The sequence below is a fragment of the Urtica dioica genome, chromosome 6 (genome assembly GCF_054948205.1).
Source record: "Urtica dioica subsp. dioica isolate 48M chromosome 6, U.dioica_male_clone48M_v1_H2, whole genome shotgun sequence".
Taxonomy (NCBI): Eukaryota; Viridiplantae; Streptophyta; class Magnoliopsida; order Rosales; family Urticaceae; genus Urtica; species Urtica dioica.
Window position 1 is genome coordinate 39,218,439 of NC_142761.1, and position 24,325 is coordinate 39,242,763.

At 40.2% G+C, this 24,325-nt stretch overlaps 2 protein-coding genes across 2 annotated transcripts; both read left to right on the plus strand.

Annotated features, from left to right (window-relative positions):
* Window positions 1-5,218: 5,218 nt before the first annotated feature.
* Window positions 5,219-7,503, plus strand: LOC149394037 (uncharacterized). The gene has a single exon (XM_089616658.1). The coding sequence runs from the start codon at window positions 5,361-5,363 to the stop codon at window positions 7,296-7,298; it is 1,938 nt and encodes a 645-aa protein (XP_089472784.1). The 5' UTR covers window positions 5,219-5,360; the 3' UTR covers window positions 7,299-7,503.
* An 8,330-nt stretch (window positions 7,504-15,833) lies between these two features.
* Window positions 15,834-19,059, plus strand: LOC149394038 (uncharacterized). The gene is made up of 2 exons (XM_089618244.1): window positions 15,834-17,665; window positions 18,183-19,059. Exons 1-2 carry the CDS (start codon window positions 15,900-15,902, stop codon window positions 19,057-19,059), a joined length of 2,643 nt encoding a protein of 880 aa, XP_089474370.1. The 5' UTR covers window positions 15,834-15,899.
* Window positions 19,060-24,325: the final 5,266 nt, after the last annotated feature.

The following is a 24,325-nucleotide window of genomic DNA, read 5'->3' on the forward strand; positions in this document are numbered from 1 at the left end:
GTGTAAATTGGCTCTTTAGAACCACTTCATTTCGCTGTTTACCTTTGGCATTTCTTTGAGAAATTCGTTAGTTTTGGAATTCTAAACTCAGTTGATATCGAGTGTCACATTGGTGAAGCTGTTAGCGTTTTACGAGTTTAGTGTGTTGTCTTAAAGTAAAGTGTATAGGCAAATTGTGTTTAGGGTTTTTTTTTCCTTCTGTTTCAGGTGCTAATTATATGAGAGAAACTTGCGGAGTTGTACGAGTCTGAGCAGCGGTGGTCAAAACTAGCTCAGATGCTCAGTGGAATGAGGTCTGAGAGTAAGATCTTTTAATAAGTTTTGTATTTTCAACTTATTCTCTAACGTGAGTTGTTCAGTTTTTGGAGCCATTGCATTAATTAGGTGTATTCTTTTTCTCTATTTTTGTCTTTCCATCAGATTGATTGATGACACGTTCAGGCTATCAAAATGCGTTCAAATACCACGTTTATTTTAGATGCAAGTTATTAATTTATAAGATTTGGACTCGCGAAATAACTTTAGTAGTAAGTGGATGTGAATCCCCAACAGCCAGCTATCTGTCGAAAATCCCCCAATAAAATTAGTTCGACTTGGATTATCCCTTTGCCAATTGGTTGCAAGGGAAAAACCAGTATGCTAAAACATTAAGCTCTGCATTGTCTCTTATCTGTTGAAGCTTTCTGTTGACATTTTTAATTAAGTGGATTAGAGGATGATAATGCTGTTATTGATGAAGCTTTTTATTAACAAAGCATCATTTCTGGTTAGCAACAGACAACATGAAGTTCTTAATTTACAATACAAGGTTTGTTTCTTCGTTGGTAAGCACTTTGTTATAAGGTCAGTCTCAAGGCTTCATCAATAGGCTCGAGTACATGAATCTGCAGATGAAGTCAACCGTTGGATCATACCAGACGATTGCTTGCGCAGGAAGTCATCGACGGCTAAGATTAACAGTTGTGTTTTATGTGTAATTTTTCTGTTTAAATAGAGGAGAATGAAGGTAGAGACCAATGTAACTTCATTCTCATTTCAGTTTTAGCGAAAACACTTGGGGAAACACTTTGAGAGACTAATTGTAAGGGAAACACAATTTGGGGAAAAGTGAGGACGAGTGAGTAATCTGATAAACCTAATAGTGATTTGATCTCCGTTGCTGGATGTAGGCACATTGCCGAACCAGGGTATATCGTGTGTTCTTTGTTTTTCCGCGTTAGATTTGATCGCGTGTTAGATCTTGGATAGCGTACTGATCAAGTTACGTCTGAGTTCTTGATTCATTACCGAGTTTTGCACTACACACTTGATGTCCGAAAGAAGTTGTTAATAGTATTGCAGGTTAGTAGACTTTGAAATATTTTATTTTCAGCACTTGATGCTGTAGTTTTATGTACTTAACACTCAATGATATTTTCTTTCTCACAACCCTTAACTTTTAATACAAATCAGCCAATTGCATTGTTACATGCAATTGCGTCTCATGGAATCTGATATACTTTTACAACTCTTTTTCATGTCAATTGGATTGTTGGTTTGTAATCTTGAGATTTTTCATACATTTATCATATTTGGGAATGTCTCCAATGTATTAGGATTCATGACAAGCTTAATGAATCGTGGTTCCCGGTTAAATGAAATGAATCCTTTCTCATCTCGTCGCCAATCAGCCTTTTTCACTATTTGCGTTTATGGTGACTTGACTTTACTCATCTTCAAAGTCGTTTAGGTTTAATTGATTTAATATTTTTAATTCTATTTGTATTGTCTGTCACGTGTGTTCAAAATTCAAATGGCTTCAGTATTAAGTGTATCATCCACTTAAGTATTCAGTTCAGAGATCTCCCTTGAGTTGATTATTGTTGAACTATCTCTTGAATATTTTAATTACGTTCTTATTAGCCTCGGATCTGTTAATATGGTTATATACAATTTGGGGTTCCAGCTCCCTTTTTTAAACCAAATGTTAAAATAGTTACAATGGCTGGAGTAACTCTGTAACGTAGATAGCAAAAAATGGACACTGTGTGTTCATGAGCCTGCTACAAGTTGTAGGAGCTATGGCAAGTACTTGAGCCAATGGTTTCTCCTGAAAAAAATCAGAGCACCCTGAATAAACAAATAAATTCCCTTTTAGTGAAATCAAATCGTAAGCTTATTGGGAAGAGCCAAATATGACATTGAAGCTAACTAAGAGCATGAAGATAACCGATGAAAATTCAATCACGTTCGCTTCTCAGCAAATTCAATTGAAACTATGAATGAGTAGTCTTCTCTTTTAAAGCTCTTCTTAGGCTCAAAGCTTTATACTTTTATATCCGCTTTTCGATCCAAATTAAATGCTTGTAAATGGTTTGAGTATTTGCAAGTCGGGAAATGGCAAGCCGTGTTCACACCCGAATGGTGTCTTGATATCGAGAAAACTCTGAGCCGAATACAACGTAGAGCAAGTGCTTAGTGAAGAAAGGGATCTTCGTCCAAACCTGTAAAAATTGGAAAATATGGCCTGTTTGACCAAAATACCCTTATCGATTATGAAAATGCTATGTTTTGCCACATATGGCTGGCTGCAATAGTATATTATTTTATTGCTTCCGGCTGCGGCTATATGTGGCTATACGCTGTATTTTCTTGGTCATTAAGGATTTCGGTCCAAAGATTTATATGTTGCAAATATTTGACAAGTAAAAACGCAATATCATGACTTGTGAGTTATGAGTCGTATTTTTTTTTTATATAAAATGTCTCAAAAGAAAAGATATCATATGAGTCTCCAGAGAGTTCAGGAAAATTGATTCTCAGAATGCAAGAACTGAGCTATTCAAGCTGATCTCTTTGTTGGTGGCAGATATATGGAAAAACAATATTGTTAATTCTAGATTATTTCGGTTTTGGATGTCAATTTCGAATGGATCAGTTGATGTTTTGTTCTTGAATTTGAGTTTGTTTAGATCTTCTGAGTCTAGGTCATCTTCTCCGGTGATATCCTAGAATGAACTGGGAACACGAAAAGAGTTTTTAAATTCAGGTTCGTATTTTCACTTTGGTAATATGCCGCTTGAGTTGGTGAAGCTAGATTTTGCGTTTTGAGTTAAGGAATATTTTTTGGAAATTATCTTTATATTTGTAGTATCAGCTCTCTAATATTGACTAGCATAATTCGTCAAAATGAAGTTGGTGTTAATAATGATCTGTATAACTTTTCTACTGGTATATGTTTTAATCTTCTCCAACTCTATTGAAGAAATTAGCTAATGTTTTATTTTCCCATTTCTAGTGTCGGTTGTTTTATCAAGTTTTATTTTCTTCATTTCTTAATTCCTTTTATTTTTTCGTGTTGAACTTTAGTGATTTAATTGCCTCGGTCGACCTTGATAGACCAAATTAAAATTACGATATTTATTATTCCCATTAGCAAAAGCACCGCGATGATTCGAGCTCGGATGTTGAATCAAAGCTCTATGATATTATTAAATATTTTCATAATTTATAATAAAAAATGTATATAGGTGATTTTTTTTTTGTTTCAGTGTTTTGGGTTCTGCACAAATAAAAGGGTGAGATTGTATTCGGGGCCTCGGCGGATCAGAGAGAGGATCAGCAAAAGCTCTTAGAGTTGAAGTTCTCAAATTCAGACTCTTAGAATTGGAGTCTTGATTTCTTCACTACGAATGTTGAGTAAATATTTTATCAAGCTATTTTGATATTCTTGTTAATAACTCTCACAGCTATGTTCATTGATAAATTTGTTTTGATATGATAAATTTGGGGGAAAATCGGGACTGCTATTTTAGCGAAAGTGACGAGTACGATTCGAGTTTGGATTCCGAATTGAAGCTCTTAGCTATTATTAAATGTTTTCGTGATTTATAAGAAAATGTATAATGTTGATCATTGTTTATTTTTTTTCTCTTGTGCATTGGTTGTGAACAAATAAAATGGTGGGATTTCATTCGGTATCTAAAATATTTGTCCCTTCGCATGGCTATTTTTATGTGGTTTTGATTTGTGATCGAAATGAAGTAAAAATTTATTTACGGAAATTGAATTTTCAATTGATTATAGTCTGCATAATCTACTTACATGCGAGCAACCCGTAGAACATAACCTATGGATCACTCACTAGAACTGCTGCCTTGATATGTTGCCAATGAGTGTACTAATTACATTACTGGATTACCTAGCATTAACTCAAGAGCATATGCTCTGATGTGGGGCTTAGTAACCCGTATGATGATGCGAGAGTTCTTACGTTGTGTTACTCATAATGTCCTAGCACCTATAATACGCTGCAGTGTTGCTCTGGTCAATCGGTCCTTAGAAAGTTATCGATAGAAAATGATTGAACTTGTGGAATATGATTTGCATTTAAGTCTTTGCTCCTTCAGATGCTGTAGTATCTCTTTTATGTCCGGTCATTTAAATGTAAGAACTTACCCGTGATCAATGATTTTTTTTGTCCTTAATCTTTTGAATATCAATCGGGTATAGGTCATTTATTTAAAAAGATCATTCTTTATTCTACCAACTCATTTTACTATCATGCTTAGAATCTTAATAATAAATTCATTGAGTTTGCGAGTATATATGTTTCTTGCCACGACTTTTTATGCTTCATTTTTTTGTTTATGTGAGTTGGCCATTCCTTGATACTTAGAACTAATAAGAGCTTTATTTGTTTGTATAGCAAAATAAATCTTACTTATTTGCTTATCCAATTGTACCAATAAACAATGATGTTGATTTTTTTTTTTAGAAACTCGTTTTCTTCTTCTTTGAATCCCATTTTCATGGCTCAAGACAACAATCTTTTTCACCTATCTTCGTTTTGTTTTGTTTTGTTTTTATATTAAATCTTTATTTTGGTTGTAGTTAATTTGTCTTTCGATTGATATTGGTTCGTCTCAACTCTTAATCAAAACATGTACCAAATTATGTATGCTAAATAAATCTAGTATATATATATATATATATATATATATATATATATATATATATATATATATATATATATATATATATAATAGTTAGCTAAAATAAAGAAAACTATTTCTTAGATTAAGAGAGATGAATTGTAGTATGGTAATTCTCCAAGATGAATTGTATAATAGGGTACGGATTTGCAGAAATTTGAAATGTCAACGCATTAAGTTGCAAAATTTATTTAGTTTTCAAAATATTGAAAAAGTAAAGATACTTGCACAAAAAAAAAAAAAAAAACAGCCGATAAGAGAAGTGCAGTGAGTAGTAGTGCCACTTCGAAATCCCTTAATTTCAAATCGAGGCCGCGATTTTGGTCGAGCGTAAGAATCTATTGATGCCCTAAAGTTCAGTTCTTGATTCAAAGGGAATTCCCAAACATGAAGACTCGTATTCGGATAACCAAACCACATCCAGGTTCTCACTTTCTCCTTCCTCTCTATTCGATTCACAGAGCCAGATTTCGTTTCTTCTCTTACTGTGCTCGCGATTCTGTTGCCGATTTTGAGGAAACGGTCCAAATCCGATGCAAATCGAGCGACCTCTCAGCGACCGAGGCTCTGAGTTTCTTCAACACGATGGTGGATATGAAACCCATGCCCTCGGTTTGGAGCTTCAATCAGCTGTTTGGGTCAATGTCGAAGATGAACCAGTCCTCCACTGTGGTCTCTATGTACCAACACCTCTTGAGATTTCGCTCTTCCCATTTTCACCCCGATGCCTCTACGCTCAACATTATCATCAAGTGCCTGTGTCGCTCCAACAACGCGAAATCGGGTCTGTGTGTTTTGGCGACGATGCTCAAAACCGGCATTCGATACGATCCTCACACGCTGAGCACTCTTCTCGACGGGCTTTGCAGGGAAGGCTCGATGGTTGCAGCGATGGAGTTGTTCGAGAAGATCGAAGATCAGGAAGACGTGTGTAACGAGGTCATTTACGGGGCTATCGTTAACGGGCTCTGCAAATCCGGAGAAAGCCGAAAGGCAGTCCAACTTCTCGAGAAAATGATCAACAGTGATGGCATTAAGCCGAACGTGTATTGTTTCGCTGCAGCCATTGACGGTCTCTGCAAAGAGAGCTTAGTCGACGAGGCGCTGAGATTGTTTCAAGATATGATCGATTCCGGTTTTCTGCCGCACATTTTCTGCTATAACACTATGATTAACGGATTGTGCAAAGCCGGTCGTCAAATGGAAGCCGCGAAGGTCTTGTCAGATATGGTCGGTGGTGGAGTTTCGCTGAATCTTAGTACCTATAACATTCTGATCGATTCGCTCTGCAAGCAAGTGAAAATCGAGGAAGCTATCTCGGTATTTAACGTCATGACTAAAAAAGGCATCGAGCCTAATGTCGTGACGTTCAATTCTCTAATTGCTGCGATGTGCAAGTGCGGTCGGTTTGATAATGCAACTCGATTATTGGAAAGCATGATTAGCAGTGGAATATCCCCGGATATTATCACGTACACTGTTCTGTTGGATGGTCTCTGCAAAAGCGGAAGAAGCGAAGAGGCGCTCGATCACATGGACACTATGATTGGTCGAGGCATAAAGCCTACGATTGTCACATATAACTCGGTGATCTACGGTTTGTGTCGCTCGGGACATTGGAAGAAAACCAGAGCCTTGTTGAAAAGAATGACGGAGAAAGGGATTTTTCCGGATGTTGTAACATATAATATTTTAGTGGATGCCCATTCAAAAGCGGGAAGAATCGATGAAGCGGTATCGATGTTGAATTTGATGAGTCAGCGAGGTCTAAGACCTGACATCGTGACCTATAACTCGCTGCTCGACAGATTGTGCCATTCCGGTCTATTCGAAGAGGCCAAGAAGATCTTTGATCATATGCTGAGTAGGAAAATAAAACCTAATCTGATAACTATGAATTCCCTTTTGAATGGATTTGTCGAGAATGGTCTGATGGAAAGGGCTCGAAGCTTATTCGATAAAATGACTCAGCGCAAAGTGAAAGCTGATGAGTTTTCCTACAACACATTGATAAAGGGATATTGTAAGGTAGCAGAAATGGACAAGGCACGAGAAATCTTTGAGCTGATGGAAATTCAAGGAGTTCCTGATGTTGTTTCGTACAGCACTTTGGTCGATGGGTACGTAAAGATCGGACGAATAGACATCGGTCTCAAGCTATTTAAAGACATGATCTTGAAAGGCCTCGTTCCTGATGCTGCGTCACGATCCATTTTGAAGAAGATTCATGTTATTAAAGGTTACAAGCAAGCTCAAGAAAAACCCTCACTACTCGAGTATATCAGACTAGCTATATGGTCATTCGTCATTAGAATTCTGTATTGAATTTGTACGACTATTGTATGTGTCCTATACCAAATAATTAGCAAAGTTGAGCTTGGTGTGTACTCTTCTTGCTTCATCGTTGAATTTTCTTCGCTCATATTGGTATGAATGGCTGTGTGTTGTTACCAGCATTCTTTAATTTATTTATTTATTTTTTTTGCTTGGTGTTTTTGCTCAATTAGTCAGTTTATAGTAAATTCCCAAGTTACACGCTCATTAAAATTTCCGAAATATTTTATCATTTGTATTACTCTCTCTGTTGTACATGTGTCGTACTTTTACATACATATCTTGTTTTCCTACCGTGGAAAGAGGACACTCCTAAAAAGCAACAATAAGATAGACTTGGCCCAAAGATGAAAACAACAAGCCCATAATCGAAGCCCGAGCCGAGAACAAGGTCACAAGTTAAAAACGTGACAAAGACTCCTCGGTGCCAAATCCCAAGGAGTCCGCGATATGCTCTCACTCCCGACGAGCCTCGTGCCATGCACCTCTCATGCATCAACCACGTACTAAAGCTTCTGAAAGACTTGATCATGAAAGGCCATATTCCCGATGATGCATCGCGGTCCATTTTGAAAAAAGATTCATGTTTTTAAAGATCGCAAGCATGTTCAAGTGAAGATTGATCTCAGGGTGAATTCTAGTCCTTTCAACATTAAATTTCGGTGTCACATATACTTATTGATATAGTTTTCTTCGAGGAATTCATATTTTTTTAGTTTTATTTTTATCATATTTTCCATTTCTATTGTTTTTGCTCAATCGCACTGCTTCAAGAGTTTTCAGAATTTATGCTTTTGGGAATTTGTGTCAATAAATAACATGAGATGAAAATTATGCATATGGAGTTGCCATGTAATTTTGACAAAAACTTGCATCGTAGTTTTCATTTAGTTCTTTTTGATTGCTCGTTCTACTCTTATACAAATTGCTCCTTGAAGCGCATTTTCATCTTTCTTATATTTAAAACGCTGTTCTAAAATTTGGAGAGAGTAAAAAAGAATTTTTCTTAGCTGGTGGGAGAATGTGTGTGGAGTATTAAAGTGGTATGAATTTTATTGAGAATAAATCTCAGTTTTGTCCTCTGGACTCGTACCTCGGTTACATATCACTCAATGGACTCGAAAATGTTCCAAAACTCAACTCAGAACTTAGACACGTATTACAACTAGCCACTTCCGTCAGTATTTGGACATTAAATTATAACGTTTTGATGATGTGACATGATTTTAAAGGCTTTATTGATGGAATTATGATTTTACCCCTGACTTAGTTTATTTGAAGTAAAAAAGAAATTAAAAACTAAAATCTAAATGAAATAAGCTCGAATAATAAATCTAAATCGAAAAGCCCAAATCAAAGACTCAATCGCGATTTGGTCTGAACTCTAGATCGCGAAAAAAAAACCTTCTTCCTGAAACAAAACCCTAATCCAATCCGCTATTCGTCAATGGCGTCGTCTTCCACGAGTAATTTATCTGACGGAGTTGACGATGGCCATTTCGATGACAAGCAGAGGCCGCGGTGTCGATGCAAGATGGCGTGTGTTCTGCGGATGGCGTGGAAATGTGATCACCCTGGTCGGCGTTTTTATGGGTGTTCAAGATACAAGGTAATTGGTATTTTCCCTATTCTCGTTTTCGTTGTTGTTTTGGGTTAATGATTTCGTGTCCTTGTTTTTATAGCAGAGTCCCGACGATAGAGGTTATGGTATATTGATTTGGGTTGATATTGAGATGTGTAAATGGTCCGTTCAAATAATTCCTGGTTTACTTAAAAGGATTAACAATCTTGAAGCTGCTTTGAAACAAGTTGAAGTGTCAAAGAATTATGGTTATGGCGGAGACGAAGACGAGCTGAATAGACTGAGAGAAAAGATAACTACAGAAGCACAAAAGATCAAGTTTTATATGGTTCTTGTCATGCTTCTCTTGTTTATGTCATCTGTTTCAAATAAATATATGTTTTGAATTGATTGTGGTTGTTTATTCAGTCTGTGTTAAGTGAGACTGATGTAATTGTCAAGTTATGTTGTAATGTTTTGGGGATTATGATAGTTGAAGTTTGGTCTAAAGTTTGTAATTGGTATTTTGTAATGTAAATTGGTATTTTGTAATGAAATGTGGTATTTTCTAGCTTGGTCTGAGGTTTGGTTTTAGTTTGGCATTGACGAAAACGCTGATACCTTAGTAATGAATAAAAAGCCATAAAAATTGTCAAAGCCACAAATCTGATACATTGCCAATAAAAAGCCATAACAACTTGTCAATAAAAGCCACAAATCTGATACATTGTCAATACAAAAAGAACCAGTTTTGATACACATAATTCATATGCATAATTCATAGATTTTCCATTGAGTTTTGTGAGCTTGTCACCCAAAGAAAGTACTCAGTTTTGTGAGCTTCTCACCCAAAAAAACCAGTACATGATCCAAAAAAAAAATCATTTCATTGTCTTTACATCCAATCTCCAAATAAAGTTCTTGGTAGAAGGTCGAAAGGCCTGGTTGGGGCCCGTTTCATTCGAGGACTCCGCTGCAATAAGAAAGATTATGAGTAACAACAAATTAGGTTTAAGGGTTGTGGAGTTTACCCTTATCGGTGCTTGTTGTGTCGGTTGTTGAGTTGATTGGCTCGTACTAGCTGCTTGTTGTGTGGGTTGTTGAGTTGATTGGCTTGATCCTCGACCACATCCACGTCCCCTTCCACGTCCTTCATCTTGAGCATCTCTAGCCTGTTGATGTGCATCCCTAGCTTGATGTTGTTCTTGTCTCTGCAATATCAAGAAATGTAACCACATTTATAGACATTGCCGTGATTTTCTAAAGCAAGAAATCTGCCAACAGAGTTAACAAAATGTGTTCAATCTTACCAAATTTGCTTGTTGTCTTCTAAACCATGTAGTGAGGTTGTGGCCATACTTTCCACAACAAGAACATTTGACTGTGACATGTTTCCTGATCATCCTAGTCCCACGTGGTGGCACAACCTCATCGCGCTCGAGTCGTCTTAGTTTTTTTGGCCTTTCTGATCCTACTTTGTTGGGAGGCATTCCCATAGTTGTCTTTCCTGTCTCGGGCCACTGCTCCATGGGATTAATTGCATAGATTTTGTTCTTGTAGATATTCATGTACATTGACTTCTTGTAGCATTCACTAATGTAGTTCTCTGGTTGCTCGTCCCTTTGCCAAATGCACTAAATCGCATGAGCACAAGGAATACCTGACAAATTCAAGGATTAATAACATGAATAATATAAGTGCAATGAATACAAGTTCAAGGTCATGAAAATTACCTGACAACTTAAAGCGACCACAAGAGCATGTCTTCAATGCTAAGTCAACTCTATACGTGTGACCATACATATTTGTAACTTGATACAATGAATCCCCACACCATTCTGCAATGTTTTCACCAATCAAGGACTTGTTTTTCTCTATGATTTTGAAGATTCTAGGTCATATGTCCCCATACCATTTCTCCACAGCGAGGCGTTGTTTGGTCATCCTCTTCATTAAATACATCATAATCCTCTCCAGCATAGACAATATGGGTCTCTGTCTAGCTAGTAAAATAGCCCTACTACCATTGAAACACTCACAGAGGTTGTTAAGGAGTATATCACATCTTGGAGTAGTTATGAAGTTGGCTCTTTCCCAATGCACTGGATTCTTCTTACACAACCAGTTGTAGGCTTCCTCATACTCATCCCTGATTAAGTTCATCTCTTGGTGAAAACTTCTCCACAGAATACTGCTTGGCTGCGGCCATGACCTTGTGTTTCAAGAACTGTCCCATAAACACCTAACCAAATTTTACAAACAAACAAGAAGCTGTTAACTTCTTATGCAAGCTATTGAAATCATATTTGAAAATTCAAAATAGAAAGTGTTTGAAGTTACTTTACCCGAGTAAAATTGCTTTGCAAGTGACGAGCACAATGCCTATGCTCAGCTTGCACAAAACCCTCCTCCCACATACCATTGAGTGCCTCTATCAAACCCTTCTGTTTGTTTGTTATGAAAGTCCAATGGTATCCACTGTCGATGTTGATATCATCTCTCAAATAATTTAGAAACCATGCCCAAGACTCTTTACACTCTGACTCCACAACAGCAAAGGCAATATGGAACATGCCATTGTTAGGATAAATTCCTATGGCCGTGAGAAGTTGCCTAGTTTGGTGTCCCTTGATGTGGCAACCATCCAACCCAATCACTGCCCTACAACCAACTTTGAATCCTGCCTTACAACCACCATATCAAATGTAAACTCTCTTAAATATTGGATTACCTTCCTCATCCGCCTCTGTTAAGAACTCGATTGTTGTTCCTGGATTGGTCTTCTTCAACTCGGCTTCATAGTCCCAAAACCTGGCATATTGGTGTGCATAAGAGCCTTCAATAATTTCCAAGGCTTTTTTCTTAGTCCTCCAAGCCTTGATCCTCGAACAATCAAGTATCAAGTCCTTCTGGATTTTATTCATGAACTTGATAGATAACCAGCTCTCATTGTCCTTGAACTCCTCCAGGTACTTGTGGGACATCGAAGAAGGAGTACAAAATATGTTCTTGTTTGTTCGAGCACATGTATGCTCTGGTACATAGGTCATGATCTAGAATGTTGTGGTATCTTTCATTTCAGACGCATAGCACACCCATTTGCATGACTCGTCCTTGCAAACTACTCGAACTCGGTTTCGATCATTCACTTTGAACTTAAGCTCTTTGCCTGCCTTGATAGAATACTCCATTTTGGCATTTTTGAAGACTGCCCTACTTGAAAATACCATGCCCAACTTAAACTTGGGGTCTGCCATGTCAGTGTCTTCACGAAATTCTTGAAACTTGGGGAGAATTTTCATGGACAATTTAGTAGGCTTAGGCTCAGGCTCATCTTCACTAGACGAATCCTCTTCCAGCACAATGTTTTCCTCCTCGTTATAGTCACTGTCCTCGTCAGAACCGGCTTCATCATCAGTAAGAGGTAGCTTTCCTTTGCCCTTTAATCTTAGACCACGGTCCACAACAACGCCATTGACTTCAACTTCGTCTTCATTGTTCTCAAACCCATTGTCTTGCTCAAAGTCATCAAGATGGTCTTGAAACTCCTCAAACTCTTGATTATGGCCCAAGTCATGTGCTTGACTCTAGCCCAACTCATGTGCTTCACTCTGGCCCAAGTCATCAGCTTGATTCTGGCCCAACTCCTCAGCTTGACTCTGGCCCAAGTCATCTGCTTGACTCTGGCCCAAGTCATCTTGTTCACTCCCTACTTCAGGCTGGCCCAAATCCACTTCAGCCTGGCCCAACTCATCTTCATTTTGGCCAAACTCAGTTTGAGTCTAAGTCAATTCTGGTTCAAGGTAAGTCAGGTCTTCATCGTGAATAAGGTCTTCAGGTTGAGTCTGACTCAATTCAGGTTGAGCTTCAGTCAGGTCTTCGATAAGAACTTCAACTTCTTCATTATGCTTAGGGTCTTCAACTTGACTCTGTGCCTCATCCACGACTTGACTCTGTCCAGGCTCTCCCTCTTCAACTTCTTCAGGCTCTTCCACTTCAAAGTCTTGAACTTGTTCTTCCTCCTCAGCTTCAAACTCTTCAACTACATGCACTAGGGGCAATAGTCCAGGCTCTTCTACAACATATGTATCTTGTACGGGGTGATCAACATACAAATTCAGTTCTTCAGACTCCTCATACAACTTTGACACTGCTATAAACAGGTTCAGATCACAGCCCATGGCAAAGAACTCCCCATAAGGTTCCAGATAATAAATGGAATCGCTGAGTATCCAAGATTTTTCTCTACAATCTTGTCTAGCTCCAACAAGGACAATCTATCCACGTCTACGTAGACAACCCGACTACCAACGTAGGTCAAACGCTCATTCACCACTTCCACTCTACCCCCATGGTGAACTTTGAATGTGAACATACCAGACCCTTTAAGTGAAACAATAATCAAACAATTTTTTTTTTATTAAAATCAACCAAAGTAGTATTAAAATACAACTACTAGACAAATACAAAAGGACACCAAACCAATAACAGACAACAACCACCACTGGTCCCCCTATTATTTTGTATTTAAAGCTTCTAACGCTCAAAACTAAGAAAACAACAAAACAATGGTAGTCCCTACTCAGATTCTTTACGAAATCGAAACATAACTCCAACTAGAACCAGACAATGTGGTCTCTACACTTTTCAAATCCTAAGAAAAGATCCAAACATACATAAAAAAGTTTTTCACCATATACTGGTCTATTATTGACCGACGCGCTCTCTGAGGAATTTGTCTCTCGACCAGCTCTTCTTTTCGTCGGAGACGGTTTTTTTTCTCCGAACCTGGGATTTTTTCTTCAAGTACGCCGTCGGAGATTTCGCTGGCACGGTTTTTTTTCTTTTTCTGCGCCGGAGACTTCATTCTGAAACCTCCTCCTGTGCTGCTAAGGTTCGATTTTTGCCGGAGATTTGGATGTCAAAGGTTTCACCATTTTCGCAATGATAGAACAATCCCTAGATTTGTGTACGCGGGATTTGTTCTTTCATTTTTTAAAAAAGTATTTATATTTTTGAAACAATTGTAATATTTAATAATTATTCTAATAATTAATATATCTGATAATATTCAAACATTAAAAGTATTTATTATATGCAAAAATACGCTTATACCCTTTCAGAATAGTACACGTGATAAACACGTGACCACTTAATGTCCAAATATTGATGGAAGCGGCTAGTTGTAACACGTGTCCAAGTTCTGAGTTGAGTTCTGCAATATTTTCGAGTCCAGGGTGATATGTAACCGATGTACGAATCCAGATGACAAAAATGTGATTTATTCTTCTATCGATGCATATTTATCATTTCTAAATGTATGAATTTGAAAACTGAATTAGTTAATTATATATATCGTTAAAAGAATTCCATGCAACCATATTTTAATCATGGTTGCCGAACAACCAGCAAAGTAGTATCGCGTGCTTGACCATATTTATTTTCCCTTTTTTAAAAGACAAAAAAAGAAAAAAAAAAGATTTGTATAGAACAAGGATCGAAATACCGTTACCGTTACCGTTCCGAGCTTCAGAATTTACTGGTAACTCCTGGTACCGTAAATGAATACCGGGGAAAGCATGAAAAAAAAGGAAACCGAACCGTTGAACTTACCATTATCGTAGAGGAATACCGTCAAATACCGTATTTACCGAGGGGAATCCATAAAAGAAATATACAAAAAACATACAAAGTACGTAGGATAAAATTCATAAAATTAAAAATAGTGTACAATGTTTCAACACATTACCAAATTACAAACATAACAAAAACTAAGTTCAATAGTACAAACCAAAATGATAAAGTTCAACCAAATACTATAGTTCAACAAATTCAACATAAAATGAATATAAATGACTACTCATAGCGCCCGTATGCAACAGTCATACAGTAATCATACCAATTCATGTGATGAGCACATGCACGAAAGTACCTGTCCAAATGATAGTGGTACTCATACTGAGATGAAGCAACAGACATGGAGTGGATGGGATAACCTGGAACTGGTCGCACCGTCTCGAGAGCTTGACTTGATGGATAGTAGTCCTGGTTGTAACTGGAAGACCCGTCATCATAAGAATACTCCGTACCTTGAAGACCCGTCATCATAACAATTTCGTCATAAATCAATAAACAAGTTCAACATAACCATAATCATCATTAACTAATAAAAAAATTACAAAATAATTCGGATTAATTACAAAAAAATTATAAACATGAACACAAAGTCTAAAATTAAAAACAAGTCAAAACAATTTCGTCATAAATTAATAAACAAGTTCAACATAGCATTAATCATCACTAACTAATAAAAAAATTACAAAATGATTCGGATTAATTACAACAAAATTATAAACATGAACACAAACTCTAAAATTAAAAACAAGTCATAACAATTTCGTCATAAATCAATAAACAAGTTCAAAATAACATCAATCATCACTAACTAATCAAAAAATTACAACAAAAATCGGATTAATTACAAAAAATTAGAAACATGAACATAAACTCTAAATAAACACTACTTCACAACTACCAATTTATACTTAATCATTCAAGAATTATCAACAAATTTCAAAAATTAAACTCAAAATCATCAAAAAACAAGAAATAGTCGGGAAACTCACCGGGATCTGGACAAACCGGCGGTTTGGCCTTCGCCGCGTCGGGAAGCTCTAGGGATCACGGGATCCGGGTGAAATTTCTGGAAGTTTGGTCTTGCTCGCGTCGGAATTTCAAATCCCATTTTCCGTCTTAATTTTGTTTTTTTTTTGGGAAACCTGGGATTTATACCCAGTTTTTTAGTTTTTTTAAACTGAACCGGGCCGGGAAGTGGAAACCGGGTTTCTCACTGGTTCCCGGTCCGGTTCCTCCGGAATCACCGGAATATTCCGATTTTGAACATTCCGGTGCCGGGGACTTCAAAAAAGGGGAACCGGAATTTCAAACCATGGTATAGAATAGAACCAAATTTCTCAAGAAATATACTCGTTGCTTCCCAAACTATTTTCTAACTTTTCGTGCTTCTAAACATGAAGATCAAAACATATCCAGGTTTTCCTTTCCTCCTTCCTCTCTATTCGACTCTCACAACCCGATTTCGTTTCTGCACTTCTTGTGCTCGCGATTCTTTTGCCGAGTTTGAAGAAACGCTCCGAATCAGATGTAAATCCAGTGACTTCTCGGTGATTGAAGCTCTCCGTTTCTTCGATTCCATGGTGGATATGAAACCAATGCCTTCAATTCGGAGCTTCAATACGCTGTTTGGCTCAATGTCGAAGACGAACCAGTCCTCCACTGCGGTGTCTATGTACACACACCTCTTCAGGTTTCGTTTCGCTGAATTTCATCCGAATGTCGTTACGCTTACAATTATCATCAATTGCTTGTGTCGTTCCAACAATCCGAAATCGGGTTTCTCTGTCTTAGCAACTATGTTCAAGTGTGGGATTCGCTACAATTTGCACACTCTGTGCACTCTGCTGAATGGGCTTTGCAAATCCGGGGAATCTGAAAACGCGCTCAAGCTGCTTATGAAAATGCTCGACGATGATGATGTTAAGCCGAACGAACACTGTTTCACTGCAGTTATCGACGGTCTCTGCAAAGAGAACAGAATCGACGAGGCGATAAGCTTGTTCCGAGATATGATCGGTTTCGGTGTTCGACCGAGTGTGGTCTGTTATTCTGTGTTGATTCACGGCTTATGCAAGGCCAGTCGTCGAGAAGAAGCCCAGAAGCTTTTGTCGGATATGGTCGTCGGTGGGATTTCGCTCAACCTTCAGATCTATACCATTATGATCGATTCACTTTGCAAGGAGGTAAAAATTGAGGAAGCTATTTCAGTATTTAACCTAATGACTAAAGAAGGAATCAAGCCTGATGTTGTGATTTTCACTTCTCTGATCGCTGCGATGTGCAAGTGCGGTCGATTTGATGAAGCGACTCGATTCCTAGAGAGCATGATCAATAATGGAATATCCCCAGATATTGTCACATACAGTGTTTTCTTGGATGGTCTCTGCAAAAGCGGAAGAAGTAAAGAGGCGCTCGGTCACATGGAAGCCATGATTGGTCGAGGCATAAAGCCTACAATTGTCACCTATACCTCGGTGATCTATGGCTTGTGTCATTCGGGACATTGGAAGGAAACCACAGCCTTGTTGGAAGGAATGGCGAATAGAGGAATTTATCCGAATGTCGTAACATTTAATATTTTAGTGGATGCCCATTCAAAGGCGGGAAGAATGGATGAAGCAGTATCGATGTTCAATTTGATGAGTCAGCGAGGTCTAAGGCCTGACGTCATCACCTATACATCGCTGTTTGATGGATTGTGTTGTTCCGGTCTATTCGAAGAAGCCAAGAAAATCTTTGATCATATGCTGATTAGGAAAGTAGAACCTAATTTGGTAACTATGAATTCCCTTTTGAACGGATTTGTCGATAATGGTTTTATGGAAAGAGCTCGAAGCTTATTTGACAAAATGATTTCACACAATGTGAGAGCTGACGAAGTTTCGTACAACATATTGATAAAGGGGTATTGTAAGGAAGCAGAAATGGACAAGGCACGGGAAATCTTTGAACAGATGATAGCGAAGGAAATTGTACCCAATGTTGTTTCATATAGCACTTTGGTTGATGGGTACTTAAAGATCGGACGAATAGACATCTCTCTCAAGCTTCTCAAAGACATGATCTTGAAAGGCCACATTCCCGACGATGCATCACGATCCATTTTGAAGAAGATTCATGCTATTAAAGGTTGCAGTCAAGCTCAAGAAAATTCCCAGTAGTCATAAAGTTATTACACTAGCTATATTGTCATAGATTGTTAGTAGTCTGTTTTGAATCCGTACCACTATTATATGTTGCCTATCATATATGCTTAGCAAAAGTGATTTTCATGTGTAATCCTTTCTTCAACGTTGAGTATTATTTGTTCATACAGTTATGAACGGCTTTGTTATACTTATCAGCAATCTTTTATGCTATTTTTGGTTATACTATTTGGCTATTTCATATTGTTTTTTCAATCCTTTTTAGTTATTTTTTGTTTGTATCCTCAACATACATTATACAATAATTATATTTATAAATTATGTTTTAAAAATATATGATCGCATTTTATTACTAATTACTGTAAGTTTCTTCAAACACCATTATTTTGATAACTTGATTTGTTTACATGTATTCATTAATAAAATGTTTAAAAGTTTATAGAAACATTTCTTATCCCATTTTTTATTCTAATTTATTTTATGTTTATTTTAGAATCCCTTTTCCACTTTATTGGAACGCATGATTAGCAGTGGAATATCCCCGGATATTATCACGTACACCATTCTGTTGGATGGTCTCTGCAAAAGCGGAAGAAACGAAGAGGCGCTCGATCACATGGACACTATGATTGGTGGAGGCATAAAGCCTACGATTGTCACATATAACTCGGTGATCTACGGTTTGTGTCGCTCGGGACATTGGAAGAAAACCAGAGCCTTGTTGAAAAGAATGACGGAGAAAGGGATTTTTCCGGGTGTTGTTACGTATAATATTTTAGTGGATGCCCATTCAAAAGCGGGAAGAATCGATGAAGCGGTATCGATGTTGAATTTGATGAGTCAGCGAGGTCTAAGACCTGACATCGTGACCTATAACTCGCTGCTCGACAGATTGTGCCATTCCGGTCTATTCGAAGAGGCCAAGAAGATCTTTGATCATATGCTGTGTAGGAAAATAAAACCTAATCTGATAACTATGAATTCCCTTTTGAATGGATTTGTCGAGAATGGTCTGATGGAAAGGGCTCGAAGCTTATTCGATAAAATGACTCAGCGCAAAGTGAAAGCTGATGAGTTTTCTTACAACATATTGATAAAGGGATATTGTAAGGTAGCAGAAATGGACAAGGCACGAGAAATCTTTGAGGTGATGGGAATTCAAGGAGTTCCTGATGTTGTTTCGTACAGCACTTTGGTCGATGGGTACATAAAGATCGGACGAATAGACATCGGTCTCAAGCTATTTAAAGACATGATCTTGAAAGGCCTCGTTCTTGATGCTGCGTCACGATCCATTTTGAAGAAGATTCATGTTATTAAAGGTTACAAGCAAGCTCAAGAAAAACCCTCACTACTCGAGTATATCAGACTAGCTATATGGTCATTCGTCATTAGAATTCTGTATTAAATTTGTACGACTATTGTATGTGTCTAAACTGTCCTATACCAAATAATTAGCAAAGTTGAGCTTGGTGTGTACTCTTCTTGCTTCATCGTTGAATTTTCTTTGCTCATATTAGTATGAATGGCTGTGTTGTTATCAGCATTCTTTAATTATTATTGTTATGCCGTTATTTTCACATGGTGTAAATAACACCCCGAGAGCAAAAAAACGAAACATCAAGCTCATACACAAGGCCCAAGCCCACAAGCAAATTCACGCGCCAAGCTCTGAGTCAACACTCATAAAATGTCTTTCAAAAGATACTCTCAAAGAATGTTTTCAAGCGAGACTTCTTGACAAATCTTCAAGACAAAGCCACAAAAATGACCACCCGGTCGGCCAAAAAAGAAGACCATCCGGCCATCTTCACTCGGCCAAAGACCACCCGCTCATCTTCACTCAACCAAAGACCACCCGGTCGTCTTCACTCGGCCAAGACCACCCGGTCGTTTTCACCCGGTCATCTTCACTCGGCCAAGACCACCCGGTCGTTTTCACCCGGTCATTTTCACTCGGCCAAAGACCACCCGGTCGTCTTCACTCGGCCAAGACCACCCGGTCGTTTTCACCCGGTCATCTTCACTCGGCCAAAGACCACCCGCTCATCTTCACTCAACCAAAGACCACCCGGTCGTCTTCACTCGGCCAAGACCACCCGGTCGTTTTCACCCGGTCATCTTCACTCGGCCAAGACCACCCGGTCGTTTTCACCCGGTCATTTTCACTCGGCCAAAGACCACCCGGTCGTCTTCACTCGGCCAAGACCACCCGGTCATTTTCACCCGGTCATCTTCACTCGGTCAAGACCACCCGGTCATCTCCACTCGGCCAAAATCACCCGGTTGTCTTCACTCGGCCAATATCACCCGGTCGTCTTCACTCGGTCAAGACCACCCGGCCATCTCCACCACCCAAACCAAGTACTTCTCACCAAATCCCTTGGCTCCTATAAATACCTCACTCATTCACAACACAAAGTAAGTTTTCTCTCAACTTGTCAAAACTCTACAAAAATCTCACCACCACTTTCTCTCTCTAGAAAACATAGAGACGAGTACAAATCGTTCACCAAGAACATAATACAACACGACTAATGTTGAGCGTCGGAGCGCGCGCCGAGGGAAAAACCCTCCGCGTCCCTCTAGATTCACATTTTCTTTGTGGTTAGGTGAAGGTGCAAGGATTCGAAGACCCGGCGAAGAACACGAAGAACGTGGAAGATCCAAAGACCCGGGACTCGAAGATCCGAAGACCCGGACGCTAGAAAATCCGAAGAACACGATGAACAAGAAGAACACAAACACGACGAGAAGAGAAGAACTTCACCAAACCCAACCTACGTGCGGTCATAGGGTCCGGCCCTAGATCGAACCACGGACGGTTCTTAGTGCTAATCCAAAAACGCGATTAACATTTTGGCGCTAGAAGGAGGGGTTCCCGAGAACAACCACGGGCTCTCCACCAGCAAACTAATTTCCTCCGCGGAAAACTTTCAATACGACGAGAAGAGAAGAACTTCACCAAACCCAACCTACGTGCGGTCATAGGGTCCGGCCCTAGATCGAACCACGGACGGTTCTTAGTGCTAATCCAAAAACGCGATTAACATTTTGACGAAGATTTACTCCAAAGCTTTCTCCATGGAAGCTTTCCACCACGACCTCCGGTCTTACCTCAAAAGTCTTTGCCTTGGTGACCGGAGACTTTTTCCTAAACAAAATTCAATGGCCCGAAAATGGATACGACCGAGACGATCCGATCGGGCACAAAAAAAAAAAAAAAAAAAAACTCCAAGTCGGCGACGACCGAGACGTCCCAGTGAGATATGAAATCAAGACCCGAAAATGGATACGACCGAGACGATCCGATCGGGCACATAAAAAAAAAAACCCTAAATAACTCTTGCCAATACTCTCTCCCTCTTGATACAGCCACACAAAGAAAAGAAAAAATTATTTGTCTATCTCTTGGCTGGCTTAATGAACTCCCATGGAAGCCACATGCAAAAACAAATATCTTTCCCACCTCTCTTGGAGACATTCACACGGTAGCCCCACTAAAAGAACCAAAAAAAAAAAAAAAAAAAAGATCTTCTTGGCTGGTCTAAATAAAATCACACGGCAAACCAAAGAAAGAGGGATGATCACCTACTCTTCTCTCTCTCTCTCTCTCCTGGAGAAGGCAAGTGGAAAAAAGACATCTCACATACTCTATCACTACTATCTTTTTCTCCAGATTGAATACACACAAAACAATCACCATAAAGCCAAGAAAAGATCTTCCTCTCATCTCTCTCTCACTATCCGACAGTAAGAAAAATCAAAGAAACGAAGGAAGAAGAAGACAGAAGGAAAGAGGAGAGACAGTGGCAACTTCGGCACCTCCTCCGACGACCGCCGGTCTTGTGACTCCAGCGCCGCCGCACGATAACGGTCGCGGCTCCTCCGCCCACCACGCCGCTCTGACGACGGGGCCTGGTCTGCGCCTACATCACCGCTCCAACGACGGACGAGTCCCCGTCGAGGTCGGGTCCTCGCTCGCCCCACTTCTCCGACGACAAGATCGGGTCTTTGCCGTAGAGCCTGGTCTTCGCCGGGATCGGGTCCTCGGCCGCCTTGGTGCTACGACGACGAGGTCGTGTCCTCACCGAAGTCTGGTCCGCGCGAAGCTATTGCCACCGACTCCTGTGCAATCGACCACGGCCAGACGAAAATAAAGATGAAAAATAAATATATATGCATAATGTGTTTAAAAATATAAACACAGTATACACATACACAATTATATACATATGTACGTACACAAAATGTATATTTGCATATGTACATAATGTACCACACATATATACAAATATATATATATGTGTGTGTGTGTGTGTGTGTGGGGAAAGAAACAGGAGAGACACCGCAAGTCCCGACCTGACGAGCCTCCTCGAAGCACAAAATCGGCGAGTTACCGCGAGTCCGAATCCGTCAAGATACGAAAACAAGACCTGGCAACGGATACGACCGAGACGCCCCGACAAGATACAAAACAAGACCCGAAAACGGATACGACTGAGACGATCCGAGCGGGTACAAGGAAAATGACCCCATGTCGACGGCGAACGAGACGCCTCGACAAAACAAGACCCCGGAACAGATATAACCGAGACGATCCGATCGAGTACAAAGAAAAAATGACTCTAATTTCGGCGACGACCGAGACGTCTCGGTGAGATATGAAATCAAGACCCCAAAATGGATACAACAGATACGATCCGACCGAACACAATAAAAAAAACCATTGACAAAGTCCTCGGTTAGAATACTTAATCAAGCCCTGAAAACAAGGTCCATGACAATGACCATTGTAGCTCAACGCCTCATTGGCTTCGCGACCATTGTCGCTCAACGCCACATTGGCTTGCAACTCTTGTCGCTCAAACGCGACCTTGGCTCCGACTCTTGTCGCTCAAATGCCTCTCTGGCTCGCGAACCTAGTCGCTCAATGCCTCTTTGGCAATTCGAAGATACGACCCCGGGTAGCTAAGGTGGGATCGGCCCCGAGTGACATAATGACTCCGACCCGATATGGCTCGGGATAGTCCTAAAAAGGGCAAAGCCCCGACCTCAAGAGGTACGAGCGAGCCTAGCCCAAAAAGGCACCAACCCTAACCGTAAGTGGTTGAGTCATCATGCTACTCGGAGTATGTTTCGCTTAAACTTCCGGCGTTTCGGAAAAGAGTCGATCCTAAGAGAGACCCTCGCAAAATCTACATTGAGGAATTCGATGCCCCATACCACTAATAGTTCGAGTCGGTCCCAAGCAAAGCCCGCCTTACGAGGCATGGTCTCCCAAGACCCTGATCTTCCGAGATCGAGCACAGCCACGAAAGAGACTTACTCAACGATAAGAAGTTTGGGTCGTTGCACCACTCAACATAGGTTTTTCTTGGGTCCCTCAGCCTTACGAGACCACGTCTTACGAGATACAGCCCCACGGGGTCAGCCTTACGAGGCCATGTCCCACGGGACACAATCCTACGGGATCAAGCCTTACGAGGCCATGTCTTACGGGACCCAATCCTACGGGATTCAGCCTTACGAGGCCACGTCCCACGAGACTCAATCCTACGGGATCAAGTCTTACGAGACCACGTCTCATGGGACTCAATCCTAAGGGATCAACCCCACGGGGTCAGCCTTACGAGGCCATGTCCCACGGGACACAATCCTACGGGATCAAGCCTTACGAGGCCATGTCTTACGGGACCCAATCCTACGGGATTCAGCCTTACGAGGCCACGTTCCACGAGACTCAATCCTACGGGATCAAGCCTTACGAGGCCATGGCCCACGGGACCCAATCCTACGGGATCAAGCCTTACGAGGCCACGTCTCACGGGACTCAATCCTACGGGATCAACCCCACGGGGTCAGCCTTACGAGGTCACGTCCCACATGACTCAATCCTACGGGATCAAGCCTTACGAGGCCATGTCCCACGGGACACAATCCTACGGGATCTAGCCTTACGAGGTCACGTCCTACGGGACTTAGTCATACGGGATCTAGCCTTACGAGGCAATGTTCCATGGGACCCAATCCTACGGGATCAAGCCTTACGAGGCCATGTCCCACGGGACCCAATCCTACGGGATTCAGCCTTACGAGGCCACGTCCCACGAGACTCAATCCTACGGGATCAAGTCTTACGAGACCACGTCTCACGGGACTCAATCCCACGGGATCAGCCCCACGGGGTCAGCCTTATGAGGCCACGTCCCACGGGACTCAATCCTACGGGATCAAGCCTTACGAGGCCATGTCCCACGGGACCCAATCCTACAGGTTAGCCTTACGGGGCCACGTGCGACGGGACTCAATCATATAGGATCAACCCCACGGGGTAAGCCTTACGAGTCCACGTCTCACGAGACTCAATCCTACGAGATTAGTTTTACGGGCCATGTCTCATGGGACTTAAATCTTTCAAAGTCACGTCCCATGAGACGTACCGCTACAAGATACGTATCTAATTCACAAGACCAAACGGTCCAAAAATATCAACGACGAAGCTCTCGGGGAATCCAAATTAAATTTCTCGCACGACAAGTCGCTCAAGAAACTGGGGGATTAATGTTATGCCGTTATTTTCACATGGTGTAAATAACGCCTTGAGAGCAAAAAAACGAAACATCAAGCTCATACACAAGGCCCAAGCCCACAAGCAAATTCACGCGCCAAGC

Excerpts from the sequence above, each read along its gene's own strand:
- LOC149394037 (XM_089616658.1), top strand. The coding sequence starts at position 5,361 with ATGAAGACTCGTATTCGGATAACCAAACCACATCCAGGTTCTCACTTT.
- LOC149394038 (XM_089618244.1), top strand. The coding sequence starts at position 15,900 with ATGAAGATCAAAACATATCCAGGTTTTCCTTTCCTCCTTCCTCTCTAT. Across the intron at positions 17,666-18,182 it reads GCTCAAGAAAATTCCCAGTA|TGGAATATCCCCGGATATTA; the intron begins GTCATAAAGTTA and ends CATGATTAGCAG.